General features: G+C 45.4%; 1 protein-coding gene and 1 long non-coding RNA gene across 5 annotated transcripts in view; one reads left to right on the top strand and one right to left on the bottom strand.

The window, feature by feature from the left end:
* LOC135396413 (uncharacterized) overlaps window positions 1-22,927 on the top strand; it is an 85,056-nt gene extending 62,129 nt beyond the window's left edge. Inside the window, exons 2-3 of the long non-coding RNA XR_010423373.1 lie at window positions 21,500-21,610; window positions 22,841-22,927. This is a non-coding gene — a long non-coding RNA (uncharacterized LOC135396413). The remainder of the gene's footprint in view (window positions 1-21,499; window positions 21,611-22,840) is intronic.
* Window positions 1-25,295, bottom strand: part of LOC135396411 (uncharacterized) — a 45,068-nt gene extending 19,773 nt beyond the window's left edge. Inside the window, exons 1-3 of one of the 4 annotated variants that reach the window (XM_064627375.1) lie at window positions 25,232-25,295; window positions 15,212-15,306; window positions 3,375-3,751 (exon numbers count right to left, since the gene is read on the bottom strand). In XM_064627375.1, coding sequence (XP_064483445.1) covers window positions 3,375-3,751; window positions 15,212-15,306; window positions 25,232-25,280 — 521 coding nt within the window. In that variant the 5' untranslated portion in view covers window positions 25,281-25,295. Of the gene's footprint in view, window positions 1-3,374; window positions 3,752-15,211; window positions 15,307-15,367; window positions 15,561-18,363; window positions 18,724-19,535; window positions 19,680-25,231 lie in introns of those variants that run through there. The other 3 variants (XM_064627376.1, XM_064627377.1, XM_064627374.1) reach the window with 3 other exon arrangements.
* Between the last annotated feature and the right edge of the window lie 2,671 nt (window positions 25,296-27,966).

Genomic DNA, 27,966 nt, shown 5'->3' with positions numbered 1-27,966 from the left:
ACAACCACGTTTGCTGCTATATACCAAACAATTCAGAATTCCAAAACGATTGCAATTCCGAAACAAATATTGGAGGAAAGGTTCACCGGTTGCAAACGGAATGTCGTGTACAAAATTCCTTTAGGTTGCAAGAAATCGTACATTGGGCAAATGCAGAAATGCGTCAACGTCAGGTTGCAGGAGCATGCCAGGCCGAGCTCCCAATATTAAACTTTAAAAGATCACGTAAAAGATTGCGATGGTTGCAAAAAACAGCCCCCAGATTACCGCGGAACGCAAATTCTTTTTCACGGGCATGGAAGAGGGAAGCTTCTTTATCAGGAGGCTAGGTACATTCGAGAGGAAGGGGATAATTGTGTTAGTATGGCATCCATCGATTTCACCAAGAAAAAAGAAGAATTTATCAACGCACGACAACAGATAGGCAAGCAGATTTGGAAAAACTTGTTTCTAGTGTATAGCGCTCTCTTTTGGTCGGTTTTTGTGGGGTGAGAGGGGTGTCACGGGTTTGCTCGAAAAATAAACTTCACTTGGTTGTAGTTCAGTGCCGGTCCTTGCCCTTTTATCCTATGTCCTTGTCCTACCCAGCACTGGGGGTTTTTTAATTGTTTTTAATTCAATATGAACCAACCAGCCCAAACGCTTGCTCTGCTACTTGGAGGAAAGGGACTCTCAGAATAGTAAGTCAGGCAATGAAGTGCAAGAGTAGAGCACATCCCAGAATAAAAGTGTAGAAGAGGAGAGTAACTTTTACGCTCCCTAAGAGTATCGTTTAGACTCTTGGATGTGTAACGGGAAACTTAGCAGGATAAAGTGTGTCTCGGAAGAGTAAGGCGGGGTGATCAGAGTAAAGACGAGCAGAAAGGGAGTACTAATTAACGTTCCGTTTGTTTTCATATAGAGTGCATATGTTGTCCAGAAGGGTATGCGTGCCGAAGCCGTAGCGAGAGAGGGTGAAAGAGAAAAATGACAGTAATGCTGTCGTTGTGGTAGAACATTCGTTCGCATCTGTAGAGCGCCCTTTCAGTGTATTGGGGGCAATGTGTTGAACACAAACGGGGAAAGTGCTTTTGGAAACAAGTTGTTCCTGCGAGCTAATAAATCTTTTTCTGCCATTTTCAACTTGACGCTCTTCGTATTCCTTTGATAGCGAATTTCAACTGTGACGTCAAAATATCTTGAAAGTAACGAGCTACTTTTAAGAGTATTTAATACTTCGTCTTAAATAAGATTGGGTATGTATTTAGTACTCTACTCAGTTACTCGTTTTGCGCGGTAATCAATCGCCTAGCTGTCAAACGCTAAAACAGTTTGACTATGCACAGGGGTCCACGTTACAATGTGTCCGCCCACCCACGTGCGCCTCGACGATGAAATGTTGCCCGGTATTTTGGACCAATGAGGTTGCTCCAGTTTCAACGTGGGAGAGAGGGAAACTGGAGAGAGAGAGAGACTTGTACAGGGTACTGCGAGCACCCCCTCGAAGCGAAGACTCCAACAAGCACACTCACCACACGCTACAAGGTTCGGGGCGTCCGCCTCGCATACCTGAAGGGAACCGAACTTCTACAAGCTCTGTAGCCTACCTCTCCCCAACCTCCTCTTTCTTCCCCAAGAAAGAGCAGCCAGACCTCGCTTTGTTTTCACGTTACATCACCACCACCGCAAGCGGAGTCTAGCTATAACCTGGGAAGGGAAGATAACGATAACGGAAACAGATACCACGCTCCTCCATTACCGGCTACAGAAACGGAAACGAAAATTATTGTCCGGTATTGAATTCGGGTAATGGCTATTCCTGTTGTGCGATGACACGAGTGACATTTTATTTTATTTTTGTATTCTGATGACTCCATTCCCAGTAACGCTCTAAATATTACACGTAAGCATGGAATCAATGCGCAATATTGGATCTCAAGGGTGCATATCCCTTGTTTACCTACTCGTTGCAGTCCTCATAACTTCATGACATGAACACGTGAGAAACATAGGCCCCACGCACTCTACTCCGCCATAGCACGAGGATGACAGTCTACGATTTGTATTTATTTATTTACTTTTTACTTTTTTTCATTTGACCGTGGCTCTGGCAGCATTGTTTACAACTGAGAGTGTCGGCCTATGAATGGCGACATTGGGTGAAGGTTACGCCCATTTTGAGTTGCTCGACTCGGAGTGGCTGAAGACTGAAGACATGTTCCTGCATTTTTTAAGAAAACCTTGCAAGATGTGCGCATCTCAACGACATAAAATTACTATGTGTGTACGCGTGACACCGAAGCAGCACGTGGGCAAAACAGACTGCCGGACAGAGTCGGACGGCATGTCCTCCCGCCAGCTGGTAACAACAGCTTCATTACCGGAAACAGTAACGGAAAGGTAACAGAAACAAAATTGAAAAGCTGGTATCAGAAACGGATAACGGAAGCGAAAATATAACAGTAACGAAAATGGAAACGGTAACGAAAATACGTCCGTTACCCTTCCCTGGGGCTATAACTGCAGGTGGACGACAGGCAGTTCTGTGTTAACCGACTATGACTGCGATGAAATTATTCATCAAAGACGATGTCCAGAGTCGTCCACTAGCGACGTCGTCGTCTATATGAGTATACCACCCGGGCACAAAAAAATTACATTAAGTGCTTAGGTTGTGATGTCATTCGTGCGGTGCCACACTGACAGTTTTAATGGACGGTTTAAGAGACGGTCGCATCCATTCCAGTCCATTTCAAAACGGTAATGTCATTTAATTCCCCGCTAACGACTGTATCAAAAATCCCACGCGAAATACTGGTGTAGCTTCACTGTTATTCGACAGAATACATGACAAGAGCAGACGCCCGATGTTGAGAGTATGCCGGAATTCCCTCTCTGAAAAAACGAGGGAACGTCATTCTGTAACCGGCCAATGATGGCACGCCTTTGAGGCGAGGAACGAGTTACGGGGTGTCTGGACGGCGCCTTTCCTCCTCTGAGTGGCGCCCTCTCACTCCTCCGCTTATTGAGTGACATCACGCCGCTTCTGCAGCCACACATATCAAAGTGTCACAACCTTTTACCCAATTACCTTTTATGCGACTCAAACTTTCGCGTGATACGCACAACTAACGATAACTGCGAATGATGTACACAAAAACTTGGACAAAATACGTGAAAACTGGGTCCTGACTTGAGCATTGCACCGCCGATGCTAATCAAATTCCGCTCAATTTAAGTACTCGATTGAATTAATGAAATCACGGAGGAACATTTTCTTAATGTCCCATTGCGACGGCCGAATTGTTCGATATGAACATGGTCTTAACAGAAATGGAGGGCAAGCTCTCCTCTATTCTTATGCTTTAGAAACGTCCATACCCTTCTATACTTACTTGTAGGCCAGCAGTGTGAGCAGCACCTTGCTTTGCACCAGAATGATCCAAACAGCAGGAGTGACGTAGTTTAAGGCGTAGAAGAATATGTTGTTGGTGAACGCGTAAATGACAGAAGGGACGAGAAACTTGACGGAGAGCCGCATGTCCCAACTCTCACTCAGCCAGCGGTGGACTGCGAAGCAAACTACTCCTTTTGAACCCTCCGTAAGAGCCACCAGGATCGTCTGGTCCACGGGGTACCGGTCATGATTATAGTAGCGGAGAGCGTAGCTGGACATCACCTTGCACAAGTCCGAAACGATGAAAGTCACACTGGTAGCCAGTAGGAAGCGCAGAGACATTGACGAGCGTGTCATACATGACGCTTTCGCTACCTGTAAGAGAGAATAAGCAGCACATGTGAGTGAACAACAGCAACAGACCTCTACCCGAGAAACGTCATCATGACGTTGGTTGACAAACTGAAACCGAAACAAATCGGACCGTCGTAAGCCCCTCAAGACCGCGGCTTTTGGTCGCGACCTTTTTCGCCCCTAGCTTCGAGTGTAGTTCAACTCTACCAAACTGGTGCCGCTGTCGAACACTATGACGTCATTTGTTTACAAACAGGGATAGGGCTATTGAACCGAGCTTCACAGTGTGCACGAAGGCAGCAGTGCTGTTAGGGCATTGCCCTGGTGGGCTGGATTTTACCAAACAATTTTGTCACAGTGGAAGAGCGAGAATAGAACAGGTCTGAGGACACCGTAAATATAATTTTGAACACTTAGTTGTGCGCCAATGAAGATTGATGTGTTCCAGATTTTCCATGTGACCACAGTAGCAGTCATGCGAGTGACTCATCGGCAGTAAATACGCAGTACTTGCATTTTTACCCGACTTCGTAAGGAGGCAAATAATTATTGCCACTGTCGCAACTTGGATCTCTCAACTCGTCTCAAACTTGCAAAACATATAATCACAAGAATTTCCAGTTTGTTTCGTTCCCAGAAAGGGAAACTCTTCCTTTGTGACTGTCAAGGTACTTCACCGCGTAACACGTTCCTAGCCAACAATTAATCCGAATGATATCGTTCTCTCTCCTGATTTGTTGAAAATGGGGGCCCTGTTTTTACGCTTTGCATTCTGCAGTAACTGTCCAAAAAAGGCGCATACCTATCGGCTTTCCGCAGCACTCTAAAAAGAGCGCTTGACCGCATAGCACACTCCAGCCACGGCCAAGCAGAAGGACGGAATGGATAACTGAGTTGCTTATTCGGACAGAGCGCTCGAGATAATCCCCCGTCCACGTTATCCCTATATATATGTAGCAATATCGTTTTCACTTGATTTGTCTCGGGAATGGTGTTGAGGTACGTAATTCTTGTAACACTTGGCATACGTGTAAAGTGTTACAGAATAGGCGTACGTCTTTCGATCGTTTTCAACAAACCAGAAGAGAATGTCATTCATCGTTTGACTAGGAGCGTGTTATGCGGTAAAGCGCGCGCTGTCTTAGAGGAACGGTCGCATCCGGGGGGATACCACCTGTCTTCTTGGCTAACTGGCAATCTATTTGGCTAATTTTTTCGTCCAAAAAGTGCTTAGATATCAAATACTGTAAGTGTATTAGTATTAGCGATGTATTAATTGTCGCGGATCGAGAAGTTTGTCATTTTCAGACATATTCACGTGCACTTAAATGCGCGTTTTGAGTACAGTCCCTCATTTCCTGGGGTCAGCACAAAGGCCGCCTCAGAAACGAGCTGTGGGCCCGTTGTGACCGGGAAATGAAGCTTCCCAGAATGGGGCTCCGCACTCTGCATTAGTTTTGTAACTGGGGAGAACACGCCCACCCGAGTTCACTGACGTCACGAGAGGACAAAGGGATTAACAGATTCCTAGGCGGTCATTGTATACCACAAGGCCGCCAGCGGACGGTGGTCACAGAGCAAGTTCGTGAAAGAGTTCGGAAACGTTAGCCGCAACTTGCAAGTACCATTCCATTGCGACCGGACCCGCGACGACGTCATGGCTTCGATACTTGAAGCCTATACAGATCAACGGTGCAGCAACACGCTTCCTTGGCTGCCATTTCCAGAAAGCTCCCGAACGTCAGGTGAGAAACGCGCTGTTTCAACCGTCAATCTCTACGTCCACCATGCAGGCTGATTCATTGGCCGTTCGTGGTAGGCTATTTTTCGTTCTTGTTGCGAGAGCTCAGCTGGCAACAGTGTCCCTTTTGGTGACGGCTAGTACACCTTTATTCGCGACTACAATTTTTTGCGATTTTACACCGCGATACACCGCGAATAATACAATTTCAAAAATGAGCGGCGCTTCCGCAGATGCAGAGAGTCCCGGTGTGGTGACCTGACTACCTAACCAAAGGAATGAACGGGCGTCTCTCAGAGGAGAAAGCATTCCTTTTCTCAAGGTCGTGCTCTCATTGGTGGTGTAGGGAATTACGTTTTCGCCTTTTTCCAGTGAAGGAATTCCGGCATACTCTCAACATCTTTTTCAAATGCAACTGCCTACAGTTGCATTTTAAGAAAAGCTGTAACTAAAAAAATCATTGTTTTAGCTCTTCTACTGTCCAAGCATAGTTATACCTACCCGAATGTTTACCTGTGTGTGCATGCCGAATATTTTGAAAATTCGGCATGTTCCGAAACGCTCTGCATTATACTTTTCAATATGGCGCTAAATGCCAAAAATGCCGTACCCGATATTACATTTTTCTTCCTGAGTCGAAGATGCAGCGATATGGGGTCTGCACGAACGGCGCGAGCTCGTCGGTCCCAGTCAGGAGCGGTTTTGGTCCCCACGTGGATTTGTTTTGACACGCCCCGAGCATGGTTGCAGCGAGCATGGTGCTATGATATGACGCGTATGTGAAAAAGGTTCATCAGCCGAGGCAAGCTACAACCCTCTTTCCTCAGTTATTTCAATCCATGCGTTGTATTTCGTTCACCCGCGCTTGTAGTCAGGCATGTTTGAAAGGCGTGATTTATATTCGCATCAGCTGCAAAAAGTATTCTTTGTGCATAAGCCAAATAATAAGAATTTGTAAACTGTAATTCTATCAAAGATGCGAATTGAAATCTAACATGCGACTACAGGAATGCCTACCTAAGAACGGCACCGGCTTATCGTGCAACGAAGCGCTATACATATGGCATTCCCTCAGGTCACATTTACGTTTAATATAATTATTTTCATAGTTAAAAGCGTAGTGTCCCGAGGTGCTGTTCTTCAGCTGGACACGCCCATATAGATGTCCGGTTTTAGGCTCCTCTCCCCCCTTGTCCAGTTAGGCTAAACCTAAAAGTTCGTCTGGTGAAGAGGTGGGGCGTAATGCATTACAAAGTCGTGCATCACATGTTGATCGAGTAATGCGTCATGGCATTACTCATTACTTGGACTGAATGTTCTGGCACAGTCTGAAGCGGACAGTTAAAAATTGTGCTGTGTTGAGGCACGGAAAATCCTTTCCTTTTCTTTTCTTTTTTAAGCAGTCTTTAACGATGATCATGGATAGAATACCCTGCCCTCGGTATTACGCGCAAATTCACTCGCACCAATTTGAGTAATATTCGTGCGACTGATACCTATGATGCAGGGCCTTATACTTCTTAGAGACTCTAGTGCAGGAGTAATGGCATTATTTAATGAAAGTAATGACATTACTAACCACAAAGGTAATATGAGCAACTTCTTGTGCGTTACTTCTGAAAAAATAGTAAATGTAATGCGTTACAAAATAAATAATTTCCCCACCACTGCCTGCCCACCGCGATTACCTGGGAAAGCCAGTTTAGGATAGGCTGCTGGAATAGCAGCCCCATATGTTGCAGAGTGATACCTTCTGTAGCCCGCGGTGTGCCGCCAGTGCGCGATTGAAAATGTGCTCACGAGACAGCGTCTCACATGCCTTGACATTTTGGGTTGTCGTGAATGAACAGAGTCGAGGATACACATAATACCAGTACGAAAATATTCTAGAAAGACTTTCGAGGGAGAATTGGGGCAGACGTTTCGTCTGGCTTATCATAACATTCGATCCGTGCGCTTCGCAAATCGGATGTCTGATTTCGGCGATTTTCCCAAATTTTTACGGACACTTATAAAATCACTGCTTTAAAAACTCGCACATTTTTTCCCATATCCCCACGGGCTCTTGAAAAGCTATCGAGCAAAACCAGTCTCGTGAAAATCGGTCCAGTAGGTAGCGAGCAGTAACCCAAAGTTTCTCCCACAGAAAATACATGGGGCTCCGCAGGCCCTTTTAAAAAACTAGTTGCAAAAAAAGAGTTGCAACCCATAACACATTCGTTGTCGGCCGTAATGATTCCGAAAAATGTCTGCCTGTTGAAAACGTGAAGTGTACACCATTTTGTGTCACACTGGTTGCCTCAAAAAGGTGTACCCCTCGCTTTCCAGAATGAGGAGTGGTCGTCCTGCTCGGCGACTTATGTGGCTACTCATGGTCAATCATCTGCACATACGTGATAGACCCATCCAGCCTGCCATGCAACACATTCAGACATGTACAAGATACTCAAAAATGTATTTAAGATAAGATAATAAATACTAACGTTACCCAAGCAGCACAAAGGACCGGGGCGAAGCCGGTCCAGCATCGGGAAAGAATCCTACAAAGTCGGGGGCATGCCACCAGCCGATACCGGTCCTTCCTACAGTTTGCAACACCGGGATGATTAAGGACCAACATCGGCAGCAAGTATTCGGTCCCAGCAGGTCCCCGACGGATCCCCGATAATGCTGGCAGGGGCTCCCCCCATGCATATTTTAGCATTATCATGCTTATTTATAATAATTAGAATAATTTCGAGTGTAAACAGTGTGTGTAGAGCCCAACATTTTATTTTCGGAGAGGAAATAGACTGACACAACACTTGTAGCACCTCAATAGACTAAACGACCAGTGGTGCATACTAAGCAGTTTGCCTGCATCACCCAATGCATGCCAATTGTGTCTGAAATGAAAAACAAAAAAAGAGGGGTAAACAGAAATATGCAGCCTGTCCGCATAAATACTGTCATTGGCAATGTAGCCTGAAAAGAAAAGGGTGGAAATGGTCTACCGTAATATCCAGCCTGCCTCCGTAACCACTGGCCCTTCAATGGTGTCTCAAAAGGGGGGAAAACGTACACAGTAAGAGGTAGTCTCTCAAAGGAAACAAAAAAGGAATGCAGTAGTAGGCAGTCTGCCAAACCACTTGCACTTCGGTAGTGGCCCAGGAAGAAATGAACGGCTTGTAGCATTAATATTAGATGTAACGGTAAAATTGCTGCATGGGGGGAATGGTATACAGCAATATGCAGCCTGCCTGCGAAACCACTGGCACGTCAATGGTGTCTCAAAAGAAAGAAAAAGTATACAGCAAGAGGCGGTCTGCCTGCAAAAGTGGTGGTGTCTCAAAGAAAACGAAGTTATGCAGTAATAGGCAGTCTGCCTATCTGCTCATGCTTCAGTACTGCCCAGACACAAAAATGAATGGCATGTAACATTAGACAAAACGGAACAATTGCTGCATGTCAGCACAAAATAGTCTGTGCACGGTATGTGGAATGAGCTTTATCAAAAATGGTAAAATGCACAGCGTAGGGATTATGAAACTCAAGAGTTACCAACAGAAAATTTAAATTATGAAAAAATGACAAAGCCAACGACTGGGAGAAATGCAAGTCCAGGAAAGAGAAAATAGTTTACATCCAGCGCCTTTGGTGCAAATGACTAGCAATTACTACAACGAAAACTGACCGGGACTAGAGCTGACAGTCAATGGTGTGCACATATCCAGCGTTCCTTCACAAAAACGTCAATAAGCAAAAAAAAAAAAAAAAACATGGTCAAGGAGAAGCATCCCTATTGAAAAAAAAAAAAGCGACATCAGGTCTGATGTGATTTGGGACACTGTCTTGATGCTAACACCAGCTGATGTTAACATCAGAGCTGCTCTGATGATGATGTTAACACCAGCTGATGTTAGCATCAAGACAGTGTCCCAAATCACATCAGATCTGATGTTAACATCACAGCTGCTCTGATGATGATGTTAACATCAGAGCTGCCCTGGCTGATGCTAACATCAGAGCTGTCTTGATGCTGATGTTGACATGAGAGCTGCATTGATGCTGTTATGGCAATCTTGAAAATGCTGCAGTCTTGGTTTACTGAAATGTTCTGCAAAGAAAGCCCCTCATGCCTGCGGTATATGAGTACCGACAAGAACCCTCACGAAACAGGAGATAGCAGCAACAAATCACTTCACCACAACAATTCACCACTCCGGAGTACGTACCTTTTAACGCATATCCATTTATCATCAACATACCTGAGCGTTGAACCCACGGGGGCACAAAAATTGGTAATGATCGAACGGTGAACAACAACGCAAAAGAGCACACCTAGGTCCTCATTTCCGGTCCAACTTGTCCTTCTTCAGAAAAAGCACTTCTAAGCGTTGTCTTGTCGAGCAAGAGTCCTCACCGCATTTGAACCATATTTGAACACGGTGCTTGAGTTTCTCTTGCTGGAGGCCGCTGCGTCATACACGCTGAACCTGCAAGAAATATCGTTCCAGAAAATACGATGGCAGGACACCTATAGGTAGAGCAGTGTAGAGACATATGACATACCGTCTGCACAAAGCATACAGTCGACTTCACTTGGCGTTCTATCTCCCTGTCGTTGTGCAGATCCCTGCAAATAGAATAAAACGGACAATGAGAATGCATGGCGCAGTCGAATATATTACTTCACAGTTACATTAATTACACACCTGAAACAGAATCCTGAAGGCGAAGAACGATTTGGCTTCACATGCAAGGCAGCGTCTTCACTCTTTGACATGTCAAACGAGACCGACTGGTCTGCTCGCGGTTAGAAGAAACGCTTGCACTTACAGACAGTTGCAATATCAGACGGGTTGCAAGAACGACAGCATCAGGTGAGAACAACAATACAAAGCCTCTAAAACGCTTTAGACTTGCTGGAACGCTCGCAATTACGCGAACTACACGCGGCGACGAGAAACGACCGTTACAGCAGCCAAAGCGAACCCAACAAGAACAGCGCATGCGCGACAGGCAGCGCTGGCTGGTGGCATGGAAGACCAGCGACGACGCGCGAGCCCGGGCGAGTGTGGGTGAGCCTGTGTTGAAATGGGCATGGAGCCAACATCTCCGCGCAATGGCTTGGCGGACGAAATATGACGACGGATAGAATCGTACTACCTCTTGAGATTGTGGCCGTTCCAGGATCTTTCGAGAAATGCTGCTGTTTTCATAAGAAGCACTGAATGTTGTGTTTGAAGCGAAATTGCAACATGAGATTGGCCAAAGCTAAGGTAATAGTTATGATTGTGAACAGATCGGCAGTGCTATCTGACAGCGAGAGATCGATAGAATCAGAAACAACAACAACAAAACACTCACTGTTTTGCCGACCCTTTCTCTAGTATTCTTTCTTTCTTTTTTTTTTTTTTTTTGTTGTTGTTATAATGAAGGAGAGCAAGGTTAAATGCTACATTTTTCTTGACTGTGTGCGATGGTGTACATCACAGGTTCCTTATGTGCCATGAATCTACCTAAAAGCTGCTGATGGTGTCAGGGCATCACACTTATAACAGTGACCAGAATGCGGCAGGAGTACTTTTGAGGCACTCTGGCCACGTTGACCACAAAACGGCGTTCCATACTCCCTCCGAACCAAACTTTGCAAAACTTGTAGCCGTAAAACGTGACCGACTCTTCCCGAGTATCTTGTACTTGCCTGCTTTGCAGTGAGGCTCCATTAATACTTCTGTTCAGGGTGCTGCGTGTGCATGTTTTCTGTCATACAACACATACAGCACACACAACACAACACACAACACATGAAGTGCAGCCCAATGTTTGAAAGAGTTACCTCATACCAGACAGCCAAATTCCTTCCTGAAGGGGTGCTTCACTGTCTCGTACAGCTTGGGACAAAAGTTTCTGAAACACGGGTGTTTTGTATTTCACTTCTCCATGCCTCCCCTGCGGCCTAAGGGGAACACTTGTTGAACAGAATCCTTGAGCAGATTTTTCCCAAGGATTCTGTTCAACAAGCATTCCCCAAAGGTGGCTGGGAGAAGTCCAATACAGAATACCCGTGTTTCAGAAACTTTGTCTCAAGCTGTACCATCCGATCACGTGTTACCGAATCTGCATAAACATCGGGAGACGAGCGGGAAGAAATACTAACCAGTACACCACAGCAGATCGGGACGTTAACGGGGATCCATCGGGAAAGAATCCTGGCCGGGACGCAAACGGGAATCTATCGGAAAGAATTCTGACCGGGACACGAACGGGGATCTATCGGGAAATAATTTTATGTAGTTCCCTCTCCCTCAATTCTTCCCCCTCACATAGTCGGGAAGCAGTCGGGCTCGTGACGGCGATATCGGCCACCTCGAACCCATCATCCCCGTTACGTTCCCAGCCGAATCCCAGTCCTTTGTGCTGCTTGGGTAGAATGTAATTAAGATAGAGTATAAATACATGAAAACCAAAGTAATTAAGATAGAGTACAAAATACTTCGAAAAGTATTTGAAATACAATTAAGATACTATTTATCATTGAACGCAAAAAGTCACGGGTCACTGGTCAATGCGGCAAGTCGCCGCTATGTGACATGAATCACGTAAACCTCGCGCACTACGCTAGCCGCCGCTGTCTGATAGGAGTCATCTAAACACAAGTCCCAAAAAGATGACAAAAAGGTACCACATAACTCCACTAAGTATGTGACCCAGAACAAAGCAAACTTCTAGCAAGTCCCTGCACGGTGAGGTCAGAATTCGGCGTAACCGCGTCAAGGCACACAGAATAGAACCCTCACTGGCCCAGGATTAGTACACACGGGGCAAGATCTCTAAATGGGGACTTCCAAGAAGGGCCAATGTCCGGGTCATGTCCGAGGGACTCAGGAAATTTCCACTGAACAAGCAAGATAATGGAAAGACGAGACACAGAAAGTTTGAGAGGGAGATCCAAAATATGTAATTAGAGTATTGAGTACAAAATACCAGAAAATGTATTTTAAATAGGGTATAAATACACAAAACAAAAAGTATTGAGTAGAGTACCAAAATACCGCAAATTGTATTTAAAATACAGTATTTTAAATACAATACTCCAAATACGTACAAGTCTGAACACATTATAGAAATGCCATTAGATCGGATTGCAAATGACATTGCTTGAAACTAACGCCTGTTTTTTCCTTTGCAACATAGCTCCTGTCACGGCTATTCCTACACGCACAGTTGTCTGGCTTAACTTACGATATTCTCAAAAATCTCGATGAAGGCAACCAGGCTGACCTTGCCAAAGCTTTTCATTGTGTACCTCGTGCGTGTTTACTTGCAAAGTCATCTGGGTTATGCATTGACCCGACCAATTTTACATGATTTCGAATTATACTAAAATGCAGATCAGTTTGTCCTATCTACCATCCTCAAGCGGTCACTTGAGGAATACCTCCGTCCCCTGTTGTTTCTTATCGATATTAACCACCTACCTTCGCCAACATCATCATCTGTAGGCATTTTACCTGACGACTGATTAATTTATTGCAATATTCCGAATCCCTTTGAACGTCATGCCCTCCCAGGCGATTTAGACATCACGTACTCTTGGTGTCCCACTTTGCTTTGGAAGGGGTTCCCAGCGTCAGCGGCTACATGTGGCGCCACGACGTGTCACTCATTTCAGCTAAACCCTACACTCTTAAAAATGAACTTCACCGCATAGCACGCTCCTAGCCAACCATAATCTCGAATGATATCGTTATCTGCCGTGATTTGTTGAAAACGGGAGGCGTACGCCTTTTTTGTGACACTTATGCTGTTCATAATTGTCACAAAAAAGGCGTACGCCTCCCGTTTTCAGCAAATCACGGCAGATAACGGTATCATTAGAGGTTATGGTTGGCTAGGAGCGTGCTTTGCGGTGAAGTTCATTTTTAAGAGTGTATCACTGTTTACAAATAGTGAAAGGGTTTAACTCAATTGAATAACAGCGCGTGGCACCACATGCAGCCGCTGGGAACCCTGGACAACTTCCGGTTGTGACTGTTGTTTGAAAACAGTGCACGACGGCGCATTTATGCGTGCGAAATCTACAGAAAACTCGCGGAAGCCTCACTCAGCGTATAAGATAAACATGGCGACGAAAACATCGGCTTTGTGCATTACAATAGGGGCCAATTTGTGCATTACAATAGGGGCAATTTGTGCATTACAAACGGCTAGGGAAGCTATGGGTGCAGAAACCGAAACGATGTCCCATATGGATGCCTTATGAATGCTCATCGGTAGTGCCTCAGCGGTACCTCCACACAGCTCACCTGAGACCGCCATGTTGCCCTATTCTAAATGCACAGAAGCCGACGTTTTCGTCGCTATGTTTATTTTCTACGGTAAGCATGGCTTCCACGAGTTTTTGGTAGCTTTCGCATGCATAAATGTATCGTCGTGCGCCACCGGAAGTTCGTCAGTTAAGTAGACAAGCTAATACCCTAGTCAGACGGCAAACCTAAGTCCGTTAGCGGAAAGGCCGTTACTTCGCCTGTAGTCCAACCACCATTTCGAATGACATCGTTCTCTGCCCTGATTTGTTGAAAATGGGAGGCGTACACCTTTTTTGTTACAATTATGCAGTTGATAATTGCCACAAAAAGGGCGTACGCCTCCCGTTTTCAACAAATCAGGGCAGAGAACGATGTCATTCGAAATGATGGTTGGACTACAGGCGAAGTAACGGCCTTCCCGCTAACGGACTGAGGTTTGCCGTCTGACTAGGGTATAAGTGCGCAAAATGCCACTTAGGTTGATCTGCACACACCCTGTATACACTCTTAGAAATGAACTTCACCGCATAGCACGCTTCAAGCCAACCATCATCTCGAATGATATCGTTATCTGCCCCGATTTGTTGAAAACGGGAGGCGTACGCCTTTTTTGTGACAATTATGAACAGCATAAGTGTCACAAAAAAGGCGCCTCCCGTTTTCAACAAATCAGGGCAGATAACGATATCATTCGAGATGATGGTTGGCTAGGGGCGTGCTATGCGGTAAAGTTCATTTTTAAGAGTGTAGGATAAAGTGGGGCTACTTGAAGACTGGGGCAAGATGAGGACAGTTTGGGTTTTTCGCGTGGCATTTTCTTAGCAATATTTCTTTCTCGTCTGTGACACCAGGATGAGCACAGCAGTTGTCTGGGCTTCGAAGCAACGTGTTGACGTTCTGCACGTGGCTTTTTAGAAAGAGAAAGACGTCAGACGCTGTTTTGCAGATGTGGTCGAGGTAGGAGGGGCCTTTTTTCGTCCCATCTGTAACTTTCGCAAGCACTGACCTCCAATTTGCTCATTTCTGCTCCTCGGCTAATAAAATATGACCTCACCGTTTTGATGCTGTGTCACTGCCCTGTGTTTCCATGTGCACCACTCGTGGCTGACCGTTTCGGCTGGCCCACACAAAAGACAAAATTTAAACCCGGCATTATTTTTTTGATGTCCTCAACTTACCCGTAGGGTGGGGTAAGTTGATGAAATATGTAGGCTGTCATTTTTGGCTCGTACGAAATAAATATTTGGTTTAGCACCACAGTAATTTGTGCGTCAGGTTTGGGGATTCAGTTAACGAATTATGGTTCAATTTAGGCGATTATTCTGACTGCTATTAACAAAACAGCTCAACTGTCTTCAACATAAACCACCTTACCCTACCCGAAAAGGACGTGCTCGTCGACGTTTGTTTCAACCTTAAGCGTAGGACGACATTGTTGTGTCTTACCTGACACACACCTTTCACGGGAGGACTATCTGCTTCGGGAAGAAGGAATTCTTGCCCGTCATCAGGAAATGACACTAAGACATTGTCTTCGTGCACTGAAAGAAACAAGGATATTGTTAACAAGCAGTTTGCAACATTCAATAAACAGCCGATTACAAGAATGTAATGTATGTAGTACATCCTCGTCACAACGTGCGAGCAGTGGCTCCTCTTCTGTTACAGGTTTCATGTGAGACGAACACCGAACACCGATATTCTTCTTCTTGTTCTTCCACCACTAGGAACAGTGGCCACCAGCCACACAGGGCGATTGGCCAGGCGATCTTCTTCTTGTTCTTCTGCTCGTACTTGGAGCCCCCGTCACCGACCTTCTTCTTCTACTTAAAATGGGTTGCGCATAGCCCAATGGCAATTGGGAGAACACGGAGAATGAGAGATTGGTGAGATGAAACTCGTTCCTTTTGTGTAACGGCATCTTTCATCCCACGAGGAGAAATTTTTACAATTTAGAGCCCCTTTAAAGGATCCCAGAAATCTATCCAAAAGATCTTCTGTTTCTGGGGAATTACGAAATGGCGTAACTTGACATGACAACTAACACACACAAAAAAAAACGCCCCCGAACATGGACGCACGCGTTCCCGCTCGACTCGCTCTGCGGGCCAAAACGAGGAGGAGGAAGAGGATTGTGATGTCATCACGATTACAAGAGTATTCCAGTATTTTTCCAGTATTCCAGTACTCAGTATTTTTTTCCATCTTCCTGGGAAGAAGAAGAAGAAGAAGAGAGACCGCGCTCCAACGGGGCCAGCGCTTTTCGCACTTTTTTCTCTTTTTCGTTCCTACTCCCGGTGGTGGTGGTGGTGATAGGGCTTGCCGTTGTCGGCCTCACGTATGTGGGCAACGTCACGACTCACGCCCTGGGGGAATGTGCGTCCTGGGCCGACTTCTAAGGGAACTGTTACTACTCCCTACTCCCAGTTCTCTCTGTGTAGCAGACGATGCTTCTCCAAACAAGCAAACCAGTTAGCGGGTTGCACTGCGATGACGTCAGAACGATTCTGGCGGCTAGTTGCGGGCATTGCCACCGTTGCGCGCGGTCGCGATTTTCAAAATCGAATTCCGCGATATGTATGCATCTGTCGAGTGAATCACTTGGCATGGTACGTTTTAGCAATCATGTTAACGGCTTGGTTTGAAGAAATGGTCGTGACTGAAGCGCTGCTCCTTTAAGCCTTTCATTTCGATAAAATTCTCTTTCAAAGGGCAACGTATTTTCTCAATTGGTGGAGCATTCGTAGTTGACAATGACTTCTGCTGTGATTGTTCAAGCAGACGTCTCTTAAACTGAGAGAGCGAATTCACCTGTCAAGTCCGTCCGCGCTGAATGCAATCCTTTTATGCAGGTCATGATACATACGAATTTCAATTCATTTGCAAATCCGTTCAATTCAGATAGAATTTTATATCGCAATATTAGTTTTTAGCTATGAACTATATGTCTAAAAGATAATGAGCATCAATGTTACCTTCTCTCGTTTCCCGCAGAAGACACTGAGAGGCGTTTGAGACGTTGCAACCCGGAATACTGTGATGACGTTCGCATATACGTATTATACATTGTTACATGTTGTTGCATAAGTGTCGCTTCGTGTCACAAATAGCAGTATGCTCTCCTTCAATTTTGCGTTAACTTGGCGAGGCGGTAAGCTTCTATAGGCAAATAAGAGCCACCTTGTGGTGACATAATTATGGGCTAAGTACGGTAGATGTCCACTAGCCAGTATTTATGAACGCATGAAAAATGTGCGTGGGGGATCAAAAGATGGACATGATACAAAAGATTGCATCAAGCATGGTGTGGGGTCGTTGAAAAACGACACGAAAAGTATCACTAAGCGCGAGACAGGGTTATGGACAGCTATTCGGGGGCCTTGTCTTGTGGCTTGTCGGGTGATGTCTTGCAAGGACGTTTGGGTATGTCGGAAGTGTCTTTACGGCAGAGTTCGAGGTAACTCGTTACAAGCAACTCGTTACTGTAACTAAGTTCCATTTTTTGGTAACTTGTAACTTAACTCGGTACTTTTGTGCCGTGGTAACTTTCAGAGGAACTCATTCCTTTTTTGGGTAAGTTTGCCAAAGTAACTTAAGTGAAGTTCCAAGTTACTTTTAACCCGCTTTTCACTCACGTCTACATATGTTCTTGCTTTCACTCCGGTGCCTTCCTGTCATTTTTTGCCATAAAACGTGATATCAAATCAATTAAAGTATTTTACTCAGGAAGTAAGAACCGCTGCCATTGAAATGGAGCTGAACCATTGTGCGCCCACAGGGAGTATAAGATGCAAAGCGTTCGAATATCTACAGAAACGTCATCATGACATTGGTACACAGACTGAAATCGAAACAAATCTGAAGGAGAGGGCTGGGTTCCACGAATGGGCACTTGTTCACTGCCTCCCATTGAAAGAAAAGTAGGACCGAGGGTCGCGTCCCTTTAAGGGGCCATATCGTAATCCCCTCAGGACCCTAGCTTTCGTGCGCGACCTTGTTCACCTCAAGCTTCGAGCGTATAGTTCAATTCTACCAAGTTTTGGCGCTGTCGAACACTATGACGTCATTTGTTTACAAACAGGTAGAGGTCTATTGTTGCACATAAACGAAACGATCTAAGCGTTTAGCACTCCTCCGGAGGCAACTCAAGGTTTAACTTAATTGCTCACGCGTGCTGCACCTGCGTAATGCTATTTCATGTCCGAAGTAACTTGAAAGTAACTCGTTCTTTTTTTTAAGTAACTCAGTAACTGCGAGTTACATTTCAGGCTGAAGAACGTCGTTATTACCGTATTTTCACGCGTATTAGCCGCGGCTTATGCAGGATTTATTTTTTTCGCGGACGCTCTGCGGCTTATCCGTGGGTGCGGCTTATCTGGTGACTATTTTTCCCTGGTACCTTCCCCATACCCCGGGTTAAACGAAAGGGCCGACAGTTCCTCATGTTTTTCGGAACAGGACCGCCCTGCCAGTGCACGAACAATACCGAACATGGGCGGGTCCACTCCACATTCGAGTGGACTAACCCGTCAATCCACGAAAAACACGCAACAAGGGCACAATCCGATCTAAGTGGTAGAACACTAGAATTGACCTACTTTGTTATACTTCATGCCAACACCGGAATGTGGACAGGGTTTATGGCCTTCCCCACGGTCTCCTTTGTCGGCAGACGCACAGGAAGGGTTCAATACACCTGTCATCGGGATAAAACGTGGTCAGCTAAGCGTCAGTTCTCATTTGACGAGAGCAGCAGCATTCGTGGACACGGGCACGGCAGTTAGAGGTGGGGCATGGCTCCAACGCTGTGGCACAGCCACGACAGCGGCTTCAAACTAAAAGTCGTCAGGGCAGAACAGGGCAGCTGGCAGGGAGTACGGCGCTCACGAGCGTTGAGCGTCTCTGTTGATTTTGTATGTGCATCATTGGTTTAGCGCACAGAGCAGTCGCGCCGTATTACCCGCGGCTTATCTGCAAAAACATTTTTAAAATGTATCTAAAAACGAGTCCTGCGGCCTATCTGCGGTACGGCTAATACGCGTGAAAATACGGTAACTTAGTTACATTTTGCACGCGGTAACTTAACTTGTAACGAGTTCTTTTTGACGGGTAACTTCTCAATCTATGCTTTACGGTGGGTACTGGAAACCTTGAGTGGTGCTATAAAATGTTACATAGGATGCATGCTGATGAGTACCCATATCAGGGGCCATGGATGTCGGACAGCGGGACTACGTGGAACCCCCCACGACCCTGAGTGCGAGCAAAAAAGTGTGGCTGGAAACATCATGATTCCCCGAAAACTGAACACGGGATGTGTATTAGACGTCATGGCAACATTTTTTTTTTCGAGGCGAGGATGGTCAGTGAGTACCCTGCACACAAAGCTACGAAAACCTTGTACCCTGCCACACGTTTTTCATTTTACGCCAACTGTACGGTAGCAAAGACAAGGATCGTGCTTCACGAATTTCTAAGAATATGTGCCCGAAATGCCGCTCTTTACTTTGCCGCCGCACTCTTTTCTGCTGTGGACCCAAGGGGAATGTGGACACGCTTAAGCCCGGTACCGGTACAAGCCCACACGGCAGCAACAAGGAGACCGATCTCCAAATCTTTGAACAGTAGGTTGTGAAGCGCAAAGTCCGCTATAGATTAAATACGCTTTAATTACATCAAATCTAACACTGTTATAGGTCAGCACGTTGCTGACTGAGTTATCGAGGTCACTCTGCAGCTCGGCGGTGACACTACGAAACGTAACACCTACCCTTGTCCTGTGGCCAACAGCTTCCTCGTACTATAAGCATCACTAATCAACAAGTCGGCGTCGGTTAGTAATTGAGCAGCACAGACGTCACAATTTTCCGCGAAGGTCAACATTAAGTCGAGGTACGTAAGAATCTTGAATCGTGTCTCTCATAACTATAATCCAACGACTTTATGACATTAACTGAGTCACCCTTCCACGTGCGTTAATTACAGCCGCGGAAGATCGAAAACAAGGACCGGTTTTATAAATCGTGACGTCAGAAATTGCGGCGACCTCCTCGGTTCTTTCAAGCTGACAGTGCCCGTAACAAGTTCTACAAATCGTTTTCGTCATTATTTGCGGACAGATGGACGCGAAGGTGGTTGTGTGTCTCTTGGTCGTGCTGTTGGCGTTAAACAGTGCCTCCGGTGCTCGTTTTCCGGAGGAACAGGTGGATATTCTAAGGCCGTTTAGCGCAGCACACGGGGTAAGTTCCTTCATCTTCTTTTCTTTTCTGCTACAATTTCGGGCCCAAAGGAAGCAGGGCGATAACACGCGCGACCGCCATCAAGATGACTTAAAGAAATCGTGGCACGGATATAGTCAGCTTTGCCGCTATATCAAACTATCGATGGCAAATATGCATATTTTGTATTATAAAGTACATGAAATTACATAAATAACGAGACATTATAAACGAAACTCCCCATTCATCATTTCGCAATAAAGTTGTTGTATATTTCGTGCTCTGTATTCGCTGTATATTGTTGTGGCGCTGTCGATGGTTCGCACTGTATCGGTAACGAGAGAATAGCGAGCTGGTGGTATAGATCCATAACTTAAAATCCCGAGACTGGGGGCAAAAAACGACGACACAGACAAGGTCTCAACTGAGACCGCGTCTGTGTTGTCGTTTTTTGTCCCCCAGACTCGGGTTTTTAAGTAATCGGACTATGTATATCGGTTGGTATTTTTGTCTGCACAAATCAGCTTTTCGAAAGTTTTACACCTTCCACTACATTGGCATCTGATTAGACTTCCAAGCAACAACCCCTTTCCGACACTATATAGTACGAATCATATATTCACGTCACTTTTTCATTTTTTGCTTCAGGGAACAAAATTGTAATAAAGTTGTTGTAATCTGACGCGTCAGATTTGTATTCGCTGTCGCTGCAATATTACTGATAACTCTTTGTTTTCCGCATGTTCAACTTCTGGAATCAACACCGCCGAGAATGTAACGTCGTTTGTCTTTCTTCCTTTTGGTGATGACAACTATGATAAAGACACAACAGGGACGTGAGAATGAGGGCAGGGTCGGACCCCAGTGCACCAACCTCAGAGGGAAAAATTACTTAATGTGATGCCCGTATATTTACAACGGTTCGGCTATTCGTTGTGAGGACATCTATTTTGCGTACTTCAGTCAGTTTATAATACCGTGTCTGCACATGCCAGTGCCATGGTTCATCTACTGCGGGAGAAATGCAATTGTCCGTGGAATTAGCGTTTCATTAAACTTTCAATTCAACCAACACGAAAAGGCACTTTCTTCGATTCCCTTCAAACCAGCGGCATGGCCGAGCGGGTTACGGCGTCCCGCTCGTTAGTGGTATAGGCAAGGTCGTGCTGAAGACCGGGAAGGTGGTGTGTTCGAATCCTACCACCGGCTGTGCCGTCTGAGGTTTTCCCTGGGTTTTCCCAAGACTTTCCAGAGAAATGTTGGCACAGTTCCCCCTAAAGTAATCCCAGGACGCATACTGTCCTCTATTCCTTCCTGCTGTCCTCTCTCCATCCGCCCACATCTGTACGCCTCTCGGTGCCACAGTTGCTTCGCAGCGCTAACACGGAACTAAAAAAAAAACCTTCCATGATGTTAACCGCTGTCCTTGGAAGGAAGCGTCTTCCATAGCAAGACCATGTCTTCCTCCAAAATAGATAACTTTCTCACTTCTGATATTCTTCGATATTTTCTTTAGTTTCCAATGTTGCGCTGAGACTTGGCCCCGGTGTGACGTCTCACCTGCGTCAACATGGCGCTGTGAACGGTGTTCATTCGGAAGCGCCGTCATGCACGAGGAGTCAACCAAGTGCGTCATGCAGGTAGTCCCATACTACCCATAGTACTGCACATAATAGTAGTAGTCGCATAAATTCAATTTATAGTTGTAAAAAAGGAAATAGTCCTGAATGGTAATAAATCACAGGTTGAAAGGTTAAAAATCAAAGGTTAAAAATTGGGCTGTTCGGTATTTCATACTTTAAAAGCGATAAAACCCCCGTGCCGGGAAACAAATAATTTTATTTGTTTGAAAATGAAATCAAAAATGAAATGAATTTGTTTGAAAATGAAAATGAAAAGATAACTCGAGAATTTTGGATTAAATTTCATGGCATAAGGATTAAAATTGGAACACGAGGATTAAATGTTGCAGAAAGATTAAATCCAACAGCATAAGGACTCAAAGGCGGCGGCAGCCACCTTTGCTGCTTCCACTGCTTCCACTCACTGCTTCCACCGCTGCTTCCACTCACACTCTTAAAAATGAACTTCACCGCATAGCACGCTCCTAGCAAACCACCATATCGAATGATATCGTTATCTGCCCCGATTTGTTGAAAACTGGAGGCGGACGCCTTTTTTTGTGACACTTATGCTGTTCATAATATAGTCACACAAAAGGCGTACGCCCCCCGCTTTCATTTCATTTCAAAAGGCGACAGCTCAGGATTAAATTCCACTGTATAAGGATTAAATACAACGGGAAGACCTGTAGTGTTTCCGCAAGAGGTCGCCGTCTGACAGAGTTGAAGTCCCGGCCGAGCGGGGAGCTGCAGCGTTCTTTCTGCTAATAATTTCATGCATCTCTGTCGTGTAGTATTTGGTACGGCTACTACGTCTGCGTTATAATAACCACACATGTAATGACGATGGGCTATTATTTTGTGCTTCGAACTGTTCGAACAGCGTCTTTATGTGTTCACCCTGTATACCGTAATACAAAGTACACTGGGAGGTACAAACACAGGACGCACAGGACAAATACGTCTCGATCAAGCAATTACGTGTAAGATTCCAGGCGCCAAGTAGCGTTAAAAAATGATGTTTATTTAACGAACGCTCCCGGATTGTCGTTTTGTATCTTGCTCCTTGATCTAGCCTTGCATTTAGCCAAAATAAATATTACCGCAATTTGAGCGCACACTACAGTACTTTTCTTTGACATCACACTGACGTTAGATTCCTGCAATTTACACGACAGTCGTGTTGCAGTACCGAAATTTTAAATTTCAGTTTCTATTCTATTCCATGTACTCAGAGCCTGCCTAATGGAGAAGGTTGCTCCAACAGCGGCGAATGCAAGTCGAGCTGCTGTCTGCGTGCATCAGGAGTCTCTACATGTCAGCCACGGAGTAAGGAAGGTCAAAGATGCTCCTTGGGTCAAGTGAAGGGAGGACGCTACATCCAGGGTTGCCCCTGCGAACCTACACGTGAGTGTTGCGAATACATTTCCAAAACTCGCATTCCCCACTTATGAATTCATCTTATCATGATTGTATATGCCGTCTACGTGTTGAACACGTGAAATGAGCAACACAGTTTCTGCTTATTAACGCTTGTCGTGAACACAAGCATTCAGAATTAAAGTTTCGTGTCTGAGTTTATAGTTGGAAGAATTATGTGCAGTTGAAGTTGTGCTATTACTGGACCAAATATGACTTACCCCGCGTAGCATGTGTTCAAGAAGGGTACCCGACACATGTCCCTACGATATCATTTATGGTTAATGCTTGAATTTGTGCGGACTATGTTTAGGTTATTCACGCAGGTAACGCTCGCGCTAATACGTGTGCTACGCTGGTGACCTCGCATCACTATAGAGCGATATGCTTTGTCTGTAATTTAGAGAGGAATGGGAGGAAGCTTCTGTCTACGTCTTACATGCACATGGCCGTATAACCTATAGCACCGCGCGATCAGCATAGCCTGTATTTAAGAGCATCCCTCTTTTTATGCGAGTCATCAGGACAGAAGCGCGCTAACAGTATGTGGGTGATTAATAAAAACATGATCATCGTAGGTAAATGTGACACAAGCTGGAATGCGAAAGAAAAACGAGAGGAAGACATCTTTAGAAACTGTGATTGCTCTTGAAAAAATCCATCCTATAGTAGTAATAAAATGAAAATTAGAAAGAGTTAAACGAATATAGTTAATTCACCGAATTTACAGTAGATAAGGCTGAATGAACGCAATGAACGCAACGAAAGCAGTACAATCACTCACGTGGACTTGACTTCACACTCACGTCGGTGATGGCCACAAACAAATAAATTCCTACCTACAGTAGCACCGTGAAATCACTACGTGAGACATTCAGGTAACCGCTATTCCACTCAATAGTTGTTTGGGTTGCCACTTTTTCACAATACTGAACTGCAGGAAAGGTTTCTATTTCGTTGCAATGTGCAAATCACCCATTATTAGGAATTAGATTGTGTGTTCGCTTTGCAACTTCGGACTTGGTTACAATGCGGTAGCAAGCAGAGCACTGAACGGACCGCATTCTTAGGCCCGAGCCCGGCGTTCCATTGATTTTGCCCGCCCAGGTCCTGCCCGACGGCTACATACCTAGCCCGGGCCCGGACCAAGCCCGAAAGATTCTAGGTTTCTCGGCCCAAGCCTTGCCCGAGAAACCCGGCCCAGTCCGGCACGGTCCAGTGTATCAGGCTGTAAAATTTGACCGTTGCTAACTCACAGATTCAAAAAGACGGGCGGGAAATTTAAAAAGGTGGGCACGTGATAAAACACGTGCACGGCGCTCTTTGCGCGATACATGAAGGCCGAAGGCCGCAATTCAGAAATCTCAAAATCGAAACCAAGTGACAACGTGAATACGTCCGCCATGTTGGAGGGCCTTCAATCGTCATGGCAACACGGGCAGCCATGGAGATAGGGTCGTTTATGAGTAAGAGATGCTTACCTTCCCGACAGTCCAATAAACATTTAATGTTCATGTACATTCTATATATCTTCGTGCACTGAGCGTCTTAATTATGAAGTATGAACCATTCCACTTCGAACTGAGAGTACAGATTTCTGAGACGCAAAATATTGACAAATTGAAGAATGATAGTCTTTTACGCACAATTCTGATAAACGCCTAGGAAAACAAAATTAAAACGAGAACAAATAAAGCAACAAGATAGCAATGTCAAAGAGGGCAGCGACGCAATTGCAGTAAGCAATGTCAAGCAGCAAAGCAATAGCAACGTCAAAGAAAAGAAAAAAAATGTCAAGCAGCAGGTGCTTCGTTGAATAGATGCGTACATACGAGCACTGGGCAAATGATTCCGGCGCCGGCTGCGAAAGGAATCCGTGTCATATGATGATGGCAAAGCTGGTGCGGTGTGTGTATCACGCCAGCTCTGTACTCCAGTAGCAGCTAGCTAACCCAAACATGCAGAGTGGTAGCTTCTCGTTCCCCATCCCCGGAAATACGTAAAGAAAGAATAACAATCCTTCATGCCGCGAGTATTGTACATGACAGAGGAACACCGAGTTATGAATACATCAGACTAGCCAGTGACTAGCAATGAGGTGGTCTTTCACATAAAGTCACATGGCTTCTTGATGCCTTACTACGAAACAAACCCAGAGATGGCGGCTGAAAAGTGATTGGAAAACCAGTTTTGGAAGCAAAACTCACTCGTCGTGTTGCGTCGACAACGAGCACCTTGCTGATCGTTCCGGCACATTCGCCGTAGGGAGCCTGGCAACGTGCGGACCGGTATTATGCGAAAGGCGGGTTGCGCTCACACATGTGGGCGAGGATTCTTCTAAATAGAAGAAATAGAACGGAAGTGGCGTTGTCATAGTGGTTGTTTTGCCGGTGGAGAGCAGAGCACGGGGTCAATGGCTTGCATCAGAAGAGGGCTTTCTTAGAGTTTTTTTTTTTTAATTCCGTGTTAGCACCGCCAAGCAACTGGACAGATGGAGAGAGGACAGGCGGAAGGAGTGGGGAGGGGGGTGTAGATGATACGCGTAATAGGCACACATACAAATATAGTTCAGTTCACCCGACAACGCTTGGAGCGTTAAATGGACGTGTGGAAGACGAGACAGCGAGGCAGGTTGACGATGTGTTTATTACCGCAGGTGAGACAAGAATGATGTGACGAGATGCTGGTCACGTGAGTGGAGGCAGGTGATGACCCATTGTCGTCTTCAGCCCTCGTCTTCAGCCATGGTTTCAACAAAACGCTAACGCGCAAAAAAAAAAAGTAAAATCTCGCGGAATGCTGTTACCCTGACACCGACACAAAAGGAACAGGCGTCATTAGTAGCGTCCTTCGTGATTCATGAGCGAAAGACCCTGCAATTGACGCTTCTAAAAACGATAAATACCCAGTGAGAGTAGAGATCTGTGTGTGTTGTCCCATTTTTGTCCGTGCTTCTCGGTTTTCCTACGTCATGATGAAAACCCCCATCCCGGGGCAGGGCCCCTCGATCAATGGACCGGGGCCGGGGACAGGCACTGTTCACTGTTCAGGCAGACAGTTTATCGTTAGAATGTTACATTCTGTATGGGCAGCAAAAAGACCCGGACGACGAGGTATGACGGCACGGACGACTGCTAACTCTCAACCAGTATTGTGCCCATGAAGTAACCAAATACCGCTACTCGCTACTCCACGAAAAAGTAGCGCAACACTAGCGTCGCTACAAATTTGAATAAGTAACGCATACCCTACCGCTACCAAATAAAAGTAACGTGAATACTATGCCGTTATTTTTCGGCTGCCAGATCTTTCCCTATAGGCAACATCTTACCGTAGGCGTCCCGTTGCCGAATGTGTCTAAAGATGGTGCAGCATTTATGTTCCGTGACATAGCCAGCATGCAGTATAAAGTATAGCACCACTTACAGCAACGATATATTATTTCAGATTGATCTTGATCTTGAGATGATACGCACTAGAAGACATAATTCCATGCACATATAGAGCATAACTGCACTTAATAATGTTTCTTTCTGATATCCGCGAATCCCAACCCCTAACTTTTCCGTCTGCTTACTATTTTACTGATTACTTATCTTTCCTGTGGTCAAGTGACGCCATCGTAAGCGACCACTCATCGAGTCCTCAATAAGTGACTACCAGGTGGTAAAAAGATCAAACGAACGACATAATGTTTACTCTCGCCAGGAAGAATAGGCTTCTGAGTGTTGTTGGCATACTGCACCAAAGTTTGGGGCTCACTGGAATTAGGAGTTACTGTTGTTGCCTACCCCCTGCTTCGATTCTTCCAGCCACATGACGGTATCTCTTACAAAGCGTTTGACTAGATGTATACGAAACGCGACGTTTAATACGCCTTTTCAACGAGTATCAGCTCCTCGTGTGAGATCACCTCCGCAATAAAATATTTAGAGAGAGAGAGAGAGAAAAAAAATGTAACTCTTCCCTAAACATGTCAAACGCCGTAAACAATTTAAACCACAATTAGCTACCTTTAAAGTTAATCGCCTGTGTACCGTCACAAAGCAAGTGTTCAAAGAGCATTAATAAGCATGTTGGCATGGACTGACTCCCGGCTAACGTTGTTAACTCTTCATTTTGTGCGGCTCACATACCTACAGTGTAATGTACTTAAGGTGAGAAAATAACTAGATCCCGTTCGGCAATCCGTGTAAGCTAAGATGATTCTACGAGTGCTTTGTCTGCGCGGCACGAACACCTTAAAACAAAGTCTGCGGTATACGTTCGCAGTGCAATGACTATAGCGATATCTCGTTGCGTTTCCGATGATATTTTCGTCTTCCTGTCCCAAAAGATGCCTTGTTTATCTGCTCCGATCAATCAAGTTGGAGGACACAGCTTTAAGCGCGTGCCATCAACACGAACGATCGTTACGACAGGACATGCTTCTCAGGTATCGAAAATACGGTGACACTAGGAGGGTTTTAGAGGCGAGCCAATCTCACGTGCGCCCCCGAGCCTTCGACATCCCGCAGTCGTTCGACAAGGCTCTGAGGGCACGTGAAATTTTCTGCCTACAACTGGAGTTAAGGATATTCTATGACTTGCTAAGTGCGTGCTGTGTGTCCCCAACGATTCCTCTGCTTGTTTGACATTTGACACTGACTCGGTTGACATTTTTTAACTACATGTTGCACTCCCATCACCATGTGTAGGCCCTGGGGTAGGCAGCTGGACTTTTTTTTTTCCACATCACCGTCATCATCACCACGACAGTTTTGCAACTGATTGTATGACGGAAACTAGCTTCATAGCCCATATGATGCAATACGTTATACATACCCGTCTGTGTTTCGCAAATGTGAGCTAAAAAAGTTACATTGCGCTTAGCATAGGAAAGTTACTAGTGAAATTGAGGAATATCTTCACATCAATCTGCCTGATAAACTAAAAGGAATAA

Source organism: Ornithodoros turicata, chromosome 6 (genome assembly GCF_037126465.1).
Source record: "Ornithodoros turicata isolate Travis chromosome 6, ASM3712646v1, whole genome shotgun sequence".
NCBI classification, from domain to species: Eukaryota; Metazoa; Arthropoda; class Arachnida; order Ixodida; family Argasidae; genus Ornithodoros; species Ornithodoros turicata.
The sequence above is the reverse complement of the archived record's forward strand: the minus strand, read 5'-3'. Positions and strand labels throughout refer to the sequence as shown.